The sequence below is a fragment of the Dicentrarchus labrax genome, unplaced genomic scaffold (assembly GCF_905237075.1).
Source record: "Dicentrarchus labrax unplaced genomic scaffold, dlabrax2021, whole genome shotgun sequence".
Lineage (NCBI taxonomy): Eukaryota > Metazoa > Chordata > Actinopteri > Moronidae > Dicentrarchus > Dicentrarchus labrax.
In genome coordinates this window covers 22,668,068-22,682,256 of record NW_026136722.1, presented here as the reverse complement: position 1 = coordinate 22,682,256, position 14,189 = coordinate 22,668,068, and the positions used below count along the sequence as shown (strand labels likewise).

At 40.0% G+C, this 14,189-nt stretch overlaps 1 protein-coding gene across 5 annotated transcripts in view; it reads right to left on the bottom strand.

Moving 5' to 3' along the window:
* Positions 1–14,189, bottom strand: part of si:dkeyp-72e1.9 (syntaxin-binding protein 4) — a 78,203-nt gene that overhangs the window by 46,658 nt on the left and 17,356 nt on the right. For 2 of the 5 annotated variants that reach the window (XM_051386868.1, XM_051386870.1), the window contains exons 1-2: positions 12,027–12,126; positions 5,140–5,213 (exon numbers count right to left, since the gene is read on the bottom strand). In XM_051386868.1, coding sequence (XP_051242828.1) covers positions 5,140–5,213; positions 12,027–12,112 — 160 coding nt within the window. In that variant the 5' untranslated portion in view covers positions 12,113–12,126. Of the gene's footprint in view, positions 1–5,139; positions 5,214–9,837; positions 10,151–12,026; positions 12,127–14,189 lie in introns of those variants that run through there. The other 3 variants (XM_051386871.1, XM_051386873.1, XM_051386872.1) reach the window with 2 other exon arrangements.

The window sequence follows — 14,189 nt, the reverse complement described above, 5'->3', positions numbered from 1 at the left end:
TCATGATGAATGGGGGCAAAAACAAAAGCATTTATAATTTTGTTCAATGTAGATGTGGTGACACATTACTGGTGTTGATTAAGACAAAGAGAAAAGTCACAGGGGGCTCCAAAATCCTGGTTAAAAGGTTTCCCTATCCATTTTACTAACATATCCCTTCTCACAGTGAAAGAACACACTTAAACCAGACAGCCTGTATCTTTGTGACAGTCTTCCACACTCTGTACTTGAATGCACAGAGGGGACTGAAGCCTAGCTGGTGAAGTCTGCTTTATCTACCCATTAGATCAGAGCTTCTTCAGCTTAAGGCTGCTGTTGGCTTGTTACCACAGAGACAAAATGGTAACACTAATTGGGTCTGGAGGAAAGTGGCGCATGTTAATTATCGCCTGTTGTAAGAATAAGGTTATAAAGTTCCCTGACTCAGTCCTCCCTCCCTTCTTACTCTTCTCTGAGGAAAACAGTCTCTTGTTCTTTTGTTCAGCCTCAAAGCACTCTCCTCCCCCCGCCTATCATCAGATAAGAAAAACATAATTCTAACGCATAAGCAGCTGGAGCAAATATAAAAGACACGTCTCTCTCTCTCTCTCGCTCTCTCTCATCCACATTCTGTTTTCCAAGTCATTATTTCCTGTTTGTGGTGCATCAAGGGCATGTTTGCTTCCCAAGGATTAAAAGTTCCAACACTTTAAGACCTTGTAGAGATGATAAAATTCAATGTGATGAAAAGGCAAAGTTGCTTCTTAAACTGTTTTTTAATACCCCAGATGATGTTTCATGTTTATTGATTTACACAGTGCCATTTCTGGACATCAGAGAGCTGAAAAGTGCTTCTTTAAAGCCCACTCCACGGACAAAATTGACTGTGACGGACACGATGTTCACTATGAACACACGCTGAGGTGGCACAGCTTTCAGCTGTATTAACACAGAGATTAGCATGTGCTGTCCTCAGCGTACGCCAGCGGGAGCGTTTGCTACAGCGTGCACAGCAGACACTCCCCCTGCTGCTGCGGAGGCTTCAGATGTACTGTAAGGGGGTCTTTATGTATTGGAACTGTATGTATACTTACATGTGCTCAAGTCCGACGACTATAAGCTGCTTTGCTCCTCACCTGTGTGCTGCTTTTAATGCTGTGGGTCCACACACACACACACACACACACACACACACACACACACACACACACACACACACACACACACACACACACACACACACACACACACACACACACACACACACACACACACACACAGCCTTTCCTCCACCTCTCTCCTCACATGCTATGTCTTTCACTGCTTTTAGTGCACTATATTTAATCTTCATATATCAGGGGTTCATGTAGTTGATGCAGAAGTTTACTACCGTTCTGTTTTTCTCCATCACATTGGTGGAATATTTGAGAATATTCTTTAGAATTATTGTGCATAATTCAACAATATGCTGTGTCCCGTGTTTATAAAAAAAATGCTCACATTTGCCCTTTTAATGAGCTAAAGACCCTATTGGTGTGCATCTCCTCCTTTGCTCGTTTTAATGCTCCCGAGACAACGGTGGTATGTCAAATTGTGTGTGACCCTTTGATGGGTGTTGTCTTTTCTTATGGATGGCTGTCATACCTTTTAGTTTTAAAAACAATTCCACTAAGCACCATAACACTTATATCTCAGCTATATGCAATACAATAGAACATATTCTGTAGAATTCTAGCAGATTTTGCCTCAGCATTAACTTACTGTTAGACGCAGACACAGCTCAGTGTCAATCCTCACCTAGCTGGAGGAAAGTGATGAGGATAAAATTTTTACATCCTGTCCAAACCTACCACAACAGATCCACACCGACATGCCTCTCTTCATGGTAAACAGACTGCATCGCTTTTTCCAAAAGCACTTCACAAAGTGTCTCACATTCACAGACCTGCTGCCAGTGAGCTGACATGGAAGGTACTGGTCTAACCAATGGGAGCAATTTGATATGTTATACAAAATCACGAGCTTTGGGTAGCGACTGAAAGAATGAGATTGTGGATACAAGAGGCCGAAATAAGTTTCATCTGTAGGGTAGCTCAGATCAGGCTTGGAGATGGGGTGAAGATCTTGGACATCCGGAGGGAGTTTGAAGCAGAGCCACTGCTCCTTCGCATCAAAAGGGGGAGACCCTGGGGTAGACCCAGAACTCCCTGGAAGGATTACATATCTTATCTGGCGTAGGAATGCCTCGGGATTTCCCAAGAGGAACTGGAAACTGTTGCTGGGGAGAGGGATGTCTGGCATACCGTACTTAGCTTGCTGTAATCGCGAGCCAACCCCGGAAGCGGAAGAAAATGGATGGATGGATGCAATATAAAGAATAGTTAAATCCTGATCAAGGGGCAGAAAATGGCACAGTGTTACCACCGTGAGGTTGTATGAACATTTTCTATGTGTTTGTGTATGTGTTTTAATCTCCTCTGTGCATGTGTTGTGGATCTCTCTCTCTCTCTGCTGTGCTGTGTGTGGTGGACTGGAGGTGAGTTTGACTAATTGCAGGTTGCTTCAGGGAGCCGATTGGTTCCAGCCTCCAAGCTTTCGGTTTAAAAGCTGGGCTTCCCCCAGCTCCTACAGGATCTCCAGTCTCCAATCCCAGCCAGACTTCCAGCCAAAATGTTTCTGTGTAATAGAACGTAGCGTAATAGATCTGCTAGCTGATTTAACAGCCCAGGTTCCGTATGGGGTGGATAGCATTTGTGTTTAACCCACTATGAACCTAAAAGTTTTTAATAAACCTGTAAAAGGGCTCCTGGTGGAATAAGGAAGTCAATTGTTTTTACGTTGGGCCAGAGTCGTCCCTGAACATCCCTGAGTTATTTCAGTCCATAGATCATTCAGGATATATTTGCAATAAGCTACAGTTTAGGATTTTATGCCTATAAATGTTCTTCCACTTGTGTACAGCTCCTTCAGCAGGATATGTTCCAGTTTGACAGTCATTGTATTCATGCATATGGGCTGTTTGTCCTTGCGTAGGCGCAAGCTCCACCAGTGTGGTGCTATAGAAGTAAAGTAAGGATAAAAACAACAGCAGCTCCCTGCATTCTTAACCCAGCTGAGTTAAGTGGGTTAGGGCTTTGCTACATGACCTACTTCCCCTCCCAGGCAAACACACGAGGATACCTACTCTGCATCGAAAATCCCTTTAAAAGTAGGATTTAAATTATTTCAGCTTTTCAGAATCAGACTCCATTACCAGAGAGTGGAGGATGATTGAGTAGGGTGATTGAGCTACATGTCAATATGGAACAATTCAATACAGTCTGATACAGTTCTAAAAATGTATTTAATGTAGACATTCTACATTCAAATAAGCCAATTCTATAAAAGTGACATTGCTTACCTTTAAATACATATATTTTATAAAATGTCACACTTGTTTTTATATACCAATTTCGCGAATCACGCTGTGCTAATGTTACTCTTGTTACTCTCGAAACCGTCCCATTGAGCTTTTACTTCTCACAAGAGTGGAGACGCTGTTAGCAGCAAAGCTTCAGTCAACAGATTCATCACCATCAACCGGTTCATGGTACATTTAGAATGATACAGGGGCCCGTATACTGATGTAGTTGAATCCATAACGTTAAAACCAATTTCCGACTAATATCGGTAAATCTTTACAGCCCTACCAGGAAGGTATAGCTGCAATGCCTGGAGCAGAAAAAAAACACTACTATCCAGAAAAAAAAAAGCATGATTAATTTTCTGTCTGGAGTAGTTTAAAGGATCTGGACAGGATGAGGTCTAGAGTTAAAGCTGCATCTAATATGTATGCATTGACAATGGATCGCGCGACTATAATGTGAAAGGTGTCACTCATAGTAATGAACACATTCATTTTAGCCTCTTCCAGCTCATTGTTTTGGTATTACCACACACAACTTAGTTGTCTTAGCGCTGTGATCAAGCTGCTTTAAATCACCGTACACTGCCTGCTCAGCACCACACAACAACAGGAGTGGAGACCAAACCGGAGTAAAGGAGAGTGAATATTTGACTTACATTCATCAGGTGGGCACAAATAAATGCTAATGTTGCTCCGTATCTCCTGAAGCTGTAAATAGGCAACTGTTAACTAAAATGATCACCATAGCAGCTTGTTCTGCTGCCCCTAAATGGCCAAACATCTATTATTAAAGCTTTTAATTAAGTCCAGCAATTAACGTTTTAACAAAAAGCTTCATCCCTTTCTTTTACTCTGATGAAGACATGTTTTTTATTGAAACATTAGTTGCTGCACCTTATTAAAAGCTTCAACCATGTATTTAGGACCTCGTCCCACCAGATCCTGTCACACTGTCTTGTCTTGAATTTTTAAAGTAGATATTAAGACCTGTATTTTTTTAGGTTATTTGTTTCATTTGTAGATGCAGAGATATACATTTTAGTTTGAGGATGACATACAGGCCAACAGTAGTATTTGGTCATACAGTCCCTCTTTTTTTTTTGCCAAATTCAAGATGTTTTAGTCATTCGAGGAAGATTTGTGGGTTTCCAGGGGCTAGGCTGGGACGACTGTAGTTCAGGTGGTAGAGCAAACTTCCAGTAATCACACACGGTTTGATTCCCGGCTCTCCCGGTGCAGTTCAAGTGTCCTTGGTCAAAATACTGAACCCCAAATTGCTCCTCATGAGCTTAGTATCATCGTGAGTGCTTTGGATAGGAAGCCCTGTATTGCTCCTGATGAGTAGGTTGGCAGCTTCTGCTTGCAGTGTATGAATGTGTGTGTGTGAATGGGTGAATGTGACAAGTTCTGAAATAATTTATAATGTAGGTTAAGTGTTTCATAAGATAGAGTTTACACATTCTCCCCAGATTCAAGGTTATTTACAACGCAGATAATTCAGATATAGTTCCTTTTATGCTACTTCTAAAACAAAACAAAAATTGATTAAGTCATAACAATAAAAAAAGTACTAATTTGTGCTGAGGATGAATTTAGCAGTCTCACAGCCTGACGGAAGAAGCTATCTTTAAGCCTCGTGGTACGACAGCGGAAGCTTCCATTCCTCTTCCCAGATGTTTGCTTTGAGACATCTGTGCTGGGGCAGAAGTATTGCCTTCTATCCATAGTCACAGAGGAGAAACAAAAACACTTACCCAGGCCGTTCTCACAGTCTGTAAACTCCATGGAATGAACAGCTCGGTCTACTCCGTATGGACCCATTAGTGTCCTGTTAGAGATGGAGAGATGAAGAGGGTGAAGACAGAGACAAAAGAGGGAAACATAAGTAAACTTTGAGAGCTCAATTCCACATATTTTCCTTTCACACATTAGATCCAAAGATACACAGACTACAGCGACTCAACATGAAGGAGTGCTTGACTAGCATTTGACTTTGTGAAGAACACAGAGACTTATGTCTGTCTCATAGACTGACTTACAGACCATGTTCCTTAGACCAGCCATGAAAGACAAAGAGTGTACCTTGGAAAGTGCAGCAGATGTTTCCTTTGAAAAGACAGATCTTCCATTCACTGATAAATACATGTGACCATTGTATTTACGAAGAGTATAATAAGCTGATATGGATTTTATTTTGCATTTTTACTTTAATATTATATTGTATGTGTAATGATTAGTGAAGAGTATATCCTGTATACAACTAGCATGTAGTATGGAGTTGGGACACAGCTGTTGACTAGTCCAGAATGTTGCAGCTGGGTGACACAAGTTTTAGTTTTCTTGACTGTTTTAGACATGTCGTGTTTTTGGTGAGACTACCGACTTGTTGATACTATCAGCCAGTACTTGCTGAGAGGTGCAAATATATACCTTAGATGCGAGACAGACTGTAAGATTCAAAGCATGTGACCCCTCCGTGTACATTTTTAAACAGAGCATCCAAAAATTGAACGCTGGCTGGAAAACATACATTCCGTTTGCAGCTGTGTATAATAAGAAGTGTCTACTGCTGCCACCTCAGACACCAATCCATCCAAAAATGACACATCTATCTATCTCTCTGCTAGGTCTCATCCCTACATACTTTTATTTAGCACAAGTAAATATGCTCTTCGTCACATCTTTCACTGACTTCACAGAATCCAGAGATACAGTATCTTGGCTGGAATTTTTATTCTTGGAAGAATCTCATATGGAGTTTGTTTGTGAGCTAGCATTTACCTCTAGGTAACATAGAATATGTGTAATATAATCAACCAACATATCAAATATAATGTCTCTATGTAACCTTGTACTGTGTGATATTTTACACATGGGCACAATATTTTCCTGTGGATACTTATCCTGTCTGTGTGTATCAAGACTATTTATTTAAAATAATATGACCCAATATTGAATACAAATGAATGTTGAATGTTGCGTGTTAATATACATGGTTCTAGTATACTAGTTCCTATATGGAGCTAGAAGTTTGCTAATGGTACTATGTATAGTTGACAACAGAATGGAGGACCACAAGTGTAAATAATAATAAAGCATTTCATTAATTAATAAGTAACTTACAATAAAAATAGGCAATAATAAATGTGTTTACACATTAATTTATTAATCTATAAATAAAGAGACTAAATTACTAAAACTGCAATGGCTGCGAAACTAACAAATAGCTTTAAAAGCCCCATCTAGAGCCAGTGTTTGTCAATTCCTTTTTTCAGGTGATTATACACTAATAAAAACATAGCTATGAATTATATCTTCCATTTCTGCTGCATGCTACACACTGGACCTGTAAAAGAAATCAATGCAGTAGACCCAGAGATATCCTAATTTGTTTAATTGTAGGAATTATTTTACTAAACCTGGTGCCTTCATTACCCACAATGCAACTTGACACCCAAGAGTTGGGTCGGAGATTCAGGTATGTGGTGCTAGTAGCAGATAATGCTTGCCTGCAGCAGATATGAGGAGCAGTTACAGAGGTCTGGTAATCTCACTTCTTTCTAACTTTAAAACTTGCAGTCTTCAACCCCAACCAACATTGACTCAAGTGGCATCACTTGAGGACATTTATCAGACTTCACACAACTCCCTCTGGGAACTTTTTTTACACATATGCAGTAGTACACCCCAACACCTGTGAACACACTTTGATGTGGAAAATCAGTGGATTTTTTTGGGTGATTTTTGTTCACTGAGAGGAGTCCCAGTCGATGTTGGATAGTCGTTAGTAGTCACTAACTGTACTAGCCATTTCTAAACAATGTCGCCCTGCTGATGGGTGAACCAGTTCTGAGCCAGTGGTTCCCAACCTTTTCTTCAGACGCACAGCTGCTGTTAAGTTGAATATTTTTTAATGAAATTGTCATTTTTAAATTAGTTGAGTCACTCCACAAATCATTTCACATACTCCCCAGCAACTGCAGAAGTACCCCCCTGGGATACACAGACACCACCAATTTAAGGAATAGTTTACAGAGTTTAAGATATTTCAAGCTATTCAGATTTGAACTGAAGACAGACATAGTTGGATAGGATGTATTGTGGAAGGTAATTATGTGACCTTTCCTTTGATTTCTATACAAACTAAGCCATAGGGAGTCAGCAACAGTTAAGTGAGTTGGAATAAGACGACAGTCATTAAAAAGCGTCGTGGTCAGTGCTCACAGACTGTACTGTGGATAATCTCTCAGAGATGAGGTTGGCAGAAATTATTATAGTATTAGGTAACAGTGCTGCACAAGTACCCACTCTGGTTTTCTTATTCCTAATCCTTCTAACATTGGCTCAAGCAGCCATTTGATTTAACATAATTTGCTCAGACTGAACTCACAAAAATATGGTGTTAAATATTAACAAGATAAACTAATGCACATTTATATCTGTTGTTTACCTCTAAATAGCATTAGCAACAATGGGAATCTGGAACAATGTCTTCTCAGCAGTTCGCTGTGTGGCTGCCACCTGAACAACGAGCAGGATTATCAATATTTCAGCTGCACTGGGTTCCTCAGTACCAACCTGACACTCCTGCTGCTGTCAGTGAAACAGCAAGGGTAACTGTGGACACACTGAGCTTCAAATGAAACCACAGGCAGCAGCAGAATGTACTATTGATAACGTCTGAGGACAGGGAGAAGTGTGAAGCATTATTCACACTACTGAAGATGACCTGTGTCCACAACCCAAAGATATTCAGTTTACTGTCATAAAGGAGTAAAGACACCAGAAAATATTCACATTTCAGAAGCTGGAATCAGATCATTTTCTCTCTTAATAAAATAACTCAAATTGATTAATGGCTTATCAAAATATTTGGTGAATAATGTAATAGTTGACAACTGATTGATTAATCAACTAATTGTTGCAGCTCTAGCTGTTTATACACTGTTTATAGGCTCACCATCAGAACTGAAGACTGGAGCTAGCTAAAACATGATCATAACAGGAGAGAAGATAGCCCCAGAGGTCCATTAGCCTTTTAGAGGGGGTGACCCTCTTGTGTTCAAACGGAAAAAAGCTGCAAAAGTCCCCTCTTGGATGCACCTAAAGTATAAACCATGATAAAGCCCCCTCTATGGTGCCTATCCAGTGGACAAAAAAATATAAAGTGGTTCCCAACCTTGGGGTCGGGACCCCCACTAGGGGTCCCAAAGCCTCAGGAGGTGTCACAAGGTGTTCTTGATTTTAAGATGTATAAGAAAAGATTTTAAATATACACAGGCCTATATCCCAGCATTTGGTTCACTTCTGTGAAGAAAAGCACATGTTAGACAAATTGTCTAATAGCACAATGGCCAAGCGTCAGGGAGAAGAAAGCACTGAATTCATAAAAACAAAAGAGAGAGAGAGAGAGAATCCTATTAGTTATAGTTAGTATATATGTATTATGTTATAGAAAAAATACATACTACAGACAGAATTGCATACAAAATTCCCTGAACAGGAAAGGATCTGCTCAAAATGCAAAATGCAAGCTTCTTGTAGTTACAGACTTCACTATTTGGGTTAATGGTATGGTTTTAAATAGAAAATGAAATATCCATAAAATATGTCACTTATTCAGAGGTCGTCAGTTTACTCAATGATAAAAAAAAAGGGGGTCCCTTATAGAAAAAGGTTGGGAGAAAACCCAATAAAGTGCCCTCTAGGGTGCCCTTCCAGCGGACGAAAAATGTCTTAAGTATGCTTTAGGGTGTTCATTCTAAACCTGGTTAAACTGTTTGATCATAGATACATCCCAACTTTGTGTTATGGTGCCCTTTTTATTTTTTTGCCCCTGCCCCTCAAACAGCCACCGAGTCCATCACCGCGAGGTAGCTTGCCGTTATCCGGACTTCTCACACGTTCATTCGGTTTGTTTTTTCGACGTTACAACCCTTTATGTGTAGAAGTACATCATTAGAGGAACTTTTTGTTACAGAACATTGGCCTATAAATCAATGCAGTCTCCAATTAAACAGTCGTTGTTTTAAATACAACCATCACTCGTTGCGCCCGGCGCACGAGACGACAGATGGAGGGGTCTATCTTATCCCGTGGAATGTTACAGAAATAACACCAGAAAAAAACCACGCTCCCCAGCTTTAACCAGGCTGTTCTACCTACGTGTTGATACACATTTCTCCCCTGAACACCTGCAGGGAATATATTTCGACATTAACCTCCATTTTCAAACAGAATTAAACGCAACACCACGTTTTACCGAATGACTGAGTTCATTGCTTATCTTCAATTAAACGCTACGTTTTTTTCCACACACACAAACCTCGAGTGTAGATTTCACTTGTTCTACAAACAAAAGCCGTAAACATCAACCACTCCGCCGCCGCCACTACACTCAACAAAAGTAGCATACAGCATTGTCAGACACACCTCCAGTCTCTTCATTTTACCTGCTAATGATGACAGCTCCTTTATACATGACTGAGAAGGTTGGCATTTTGACATGGAGCCGCTTCTCCGGTAGGACGGTCGGTCGGTCGGAGCTTCCCCAGCCTTCAGCCTTCAGCCCTCAGCCTTCAGCCACATGCTGCTGTGTGTACAGACGGACGGGAACACTAATTCCTGCTAACCAGACTGCCCGCTCCAAACATCTCCGACCACCTTCACACACACATTTAATCTCTTACGTAACCAAAGTCGCCAAAAATTAAAAAAAACAGGAAGCACGGAGGCTGGAAATGATTTGGTGGAGGCTTATCTTTCTCACGTTTTCAGAGACTACCTGTCACTGCCGGTTGTTATTTGTTGCTTCAAACAGGAGAGGATATTCCCAAAGCTTATTCCTGTAGAATATTAGAATCTTTTCCTCATTTACAGGAGGTATGTGAAATATCAGCTTGTAAAAATATATTTGTTGTCAATTGTGGAAACAGTTTGAGGCAATTTTTCAGTCTAAACTTACACTTTTTAAATATTTAATATTAAAGCTTATTTAAAAATAATAATAATAATAATAATAATACACAATCTTAAAGATAAATATACAATATTGAACGCAATGGTTATTAAATATAATAAAATGTAACTGTACAACCACAGAGAATTCTCACAGAGCAGGAGGAGCTAGATGCCTTCAAACACATTAATGCATTATTGCCCCGCTCTCCATTTAGAGACAGCAGTTTAATCCTCAGCTGACATCCATTACTTAGCATTGTCATTTGTCATTTAAGCCTCTGAGCATGCATTACTACCTGTCCAGGCTGCAACTCACAGTTATTTTTTATCTGTTCATTACTTTTGATAAATAAATTAGCAGGTTCGTTTATAAAAAAGTTGGTGATCAGTATGTTTTTGTATGCTAAATTTGGCTCACTCTTGTAATGTTCCTCTCTTGATTTATGGTGGCTCCTTCACGTTCCTGGAGTTATCATAATCTCATTAAATAATTGGATCGCAGCCTTGGGATTGGGACCCCCAAGGGGACATGAGGAAAACTGAAATTATTAACAGCATAGGAAAGCAGACAAAAATGAATGTTCTGCCGCCTTGAGCGACACACTGAACGCCAAGTTGCGCCCCAATGGGCAGGCAAGAACCTTGCATGGAACCTGGCTCACCACCGTGTGTGTGAAGCAAAGCAAAATATTTTGTCTGTGCAGGTAAAAAAGCTTAACTAAAAGAATTGAATTAAGCTGGGTGCCAGTGGAGTTTAGTACAGAAGCCGTAAGAGACAATTGGAAAAAGTAATCTGGTGATCCATTTTAGTAAATTGTTTTCTCTCCTGTGTTTATGACATAAAGGGCCAGTATGTAGGATTTAGTGGCATCTAGTGGTGTAGTTGCAGATTGCATCGTTTTCACACTACCCTTCCAAACGTGAAGGAGAAAGTACGGTGGCCGCAGAACGCACAAAAAATGCACACCCCTATCTAGAGCCAGTGTTTGGTTTGTCTCTACTAGGCTACTGTAGAAAACATGGCATTTCAAAATGGCCGATTATAAAATAATAAAAACATATCTATGAATATCACATTAAATTTCTGCTAGTAGATCCTCCTAAATGATACACACTGGACCTTGAAGGTAGAAAGGTGTAACTAAATGTTAAGAATTTAATCGTGCTGGGTTTCAGTGGAGTTTAGTATGGAAGCCCTGAGAGGTAAGTGACAAAAGGACAATATTCTGATCGAAACTGTGTGTCACTTAAGAACAGGTAAAACGCCACAACAATCTTAAGTTCCTAAACAGGTAAAACATCTCAGGGCTTCTGTAGTTATATGGTGGTCTGTTTTTCAAATAAGATATACAAACACACAATCTAAAATCAAGTCTACATAATGTTAGTAAGTGAGAAACAAAAATAAAAATAAAAAGTCAAAGTTACTGAACGTTCACCTAAAATGAATGCAAACACAATATCAGCCTGAGCCTTCATACAACAACTCTGGATAGACGTGTAGCCTCATGCACACTAAACATTCATTTGGTACAAACATGAGTAACCAACATTTTTACTACCAAGCTAAATACATGTGAACATTTCATCGAATCAGCGTAGCCTCATAATCCCTGGCATGCAGCCACAAGACATATCTGCCAAGAAATTTGGTCTGACTGCAAAACAGTTGAAAACATACCTGGCAAAACCCAGAGGCACTTTCAACCTTTGGAACATGTCACTGTTTTTGTGGAAAAGCCTGGATATCTGACTGGTTGTTAACATTGGCTCTGCATATCCTCTGTCATGAAGAAGCAGTGCGGCCGCCAAGCAGATACTGTGTGAAGTGTGCCAATTGATGAGGAGATGATAAGCTTATGGCAGAAGGATAATACACACAAATCCATATGGCACAACAATGTGCTAAATATAGGCCTATATAAGAGGGCTACTCAATTACTATAAAGAGTCACCACACATTAAACCACATTTCTCACACATTACAGCCTACTATTTTATATTTTAGTTTTACTTGCTCTGTAATTTTTTACAAACTTGCTTTTTAGAAACTGCTTTCTTTTGGTTAGAAGAACTAACAGCTATATGCTGTATGTATAAAGCTTAATGCAACCTGTGTGTGAAACGTCTTTATATCTTTCTTGGCTCTGATTGGTTGTTTTCGTTAAGGCCCGGTGGTTGATAAATAGTGATCTGATAAAATACCTTTTTTACGCACCTGTACAGCAAGTGCAAACAGATGCTTCTGAAACTGCCCTACTGCTTTCAGCTGCTGCTGGTAGAGATGACAAATGCAGTGCTTGTTCTCAGCGTAACCGCACTGTCAAATGTCACTGGTTCAATGAATCTGTTTCAGGAAAATCAATCAGAATTAAAGGTGCAATTTCATGTTGCACAACGAAAATCCCTCACATAATCTGAAAAATCATACATAAAAAACATCCGGTGAGCTAAAACACAGAATTGAAAAACCTAAAGCACAACAAGAAACCCTAGCACACATTATCATTTAATATATCGCCTAGTATTTCCACTAAGGTACATTGCTTTTAAAAAATTATAAAGACAAAAATAAATGACTTAAATTGCATTGGAACGTATAAAGAATTTTAAATGATTTCTACGCAAGTGACTACTCTAGGTTGTCAAATGGTTTTATTTTCAAGGCTGTTTTAATTTATTCTGTATGTCGATGGCTATTTGCATAGTAATCCATATTTTTCACTTTAACAATGCGTCAAATGACTCTGTGTAATGTGAAATGAGAATTATTAGCTATGTATCCCCTCAGGTCTATGGAGCTTTTCAGCTTGTCTTTGCTCATTGGTTTGGTTTTCTGAAACCACAACTCTGCTCTCATTGACCACCTTTCCAGCAGCAGGCTGTTGGTGAACACAGCAGTTAAAGATCCAGACATCTTTCTCAGGAGTTGTTTTGGAAACCAAAGCAGAGCTAAAAGGAGTGAGTACTGGACTTACACTGGACTTTGCAAACATGTTCATGACGAGGTTGTTAACATGTGTGTTACATAACATGTTGTCCAACAGTTTTTCTTTCTCCACTTCCTCCCACTGTACAAAGATGAAGCTCAGTCACAAGCAGGGCTCACCCCCTTTTTATAGCTTCAAATAACTAATTAAAACCAAACTTGTCAGAAAAATGAACCCTTTAACATACATCAGCGTGAGAGAACTATCTTAAATGACAGAAACCATCTTTGGGGAAAATTTAGTACTTGCTAACATGGAGGCATCTGGCGTTCTGACCTATACTGCAGTCAGCCACCAGGGGGCGATCAAGATGTTTTGGCTTCACTTTTGGAGAGCTGTTATATCGTCCATCTTCCTTTATGTCAATGGTCACCTTCCATGGACTACAGTAGCCCAGAAAGGACAAACCAAACACTGGCTCTAGATAGGAGCAATCGCGTTTTCCGCACGTTTCGTGGCCACCGTAGTTTCTATACACACTTGGAAGTAGAGGGTAACACAAGGGAGTTGTGATCCGCAACTACACTGCTAGATGCAACTAAATCCTACACACTGGTCCTTTAAGACGAACTTGTTTGAGTTCTAGGTTCTCAGATGAAATGGAATGAAATAAAGCATTGTTTACAGTTGGTAGAGCTGTTTCCGCCTACACACATCAGTGATTGCTCCGCAGCCAGGCCAAGGTTTCTGATGTTTACCCAGTTGTTAAGATTAGAAGAAGCTGGAGGTTGTCCAGCCTCTTACCTAACCCCAGCGCTCTTGTACTGACTCCACAGACAGGCTTTGGCAGCACAGACGTAAGCCTGTCTAACACTTGACTGCTATGGTAGCGAACTTGTTGTCACTGCTGTCCT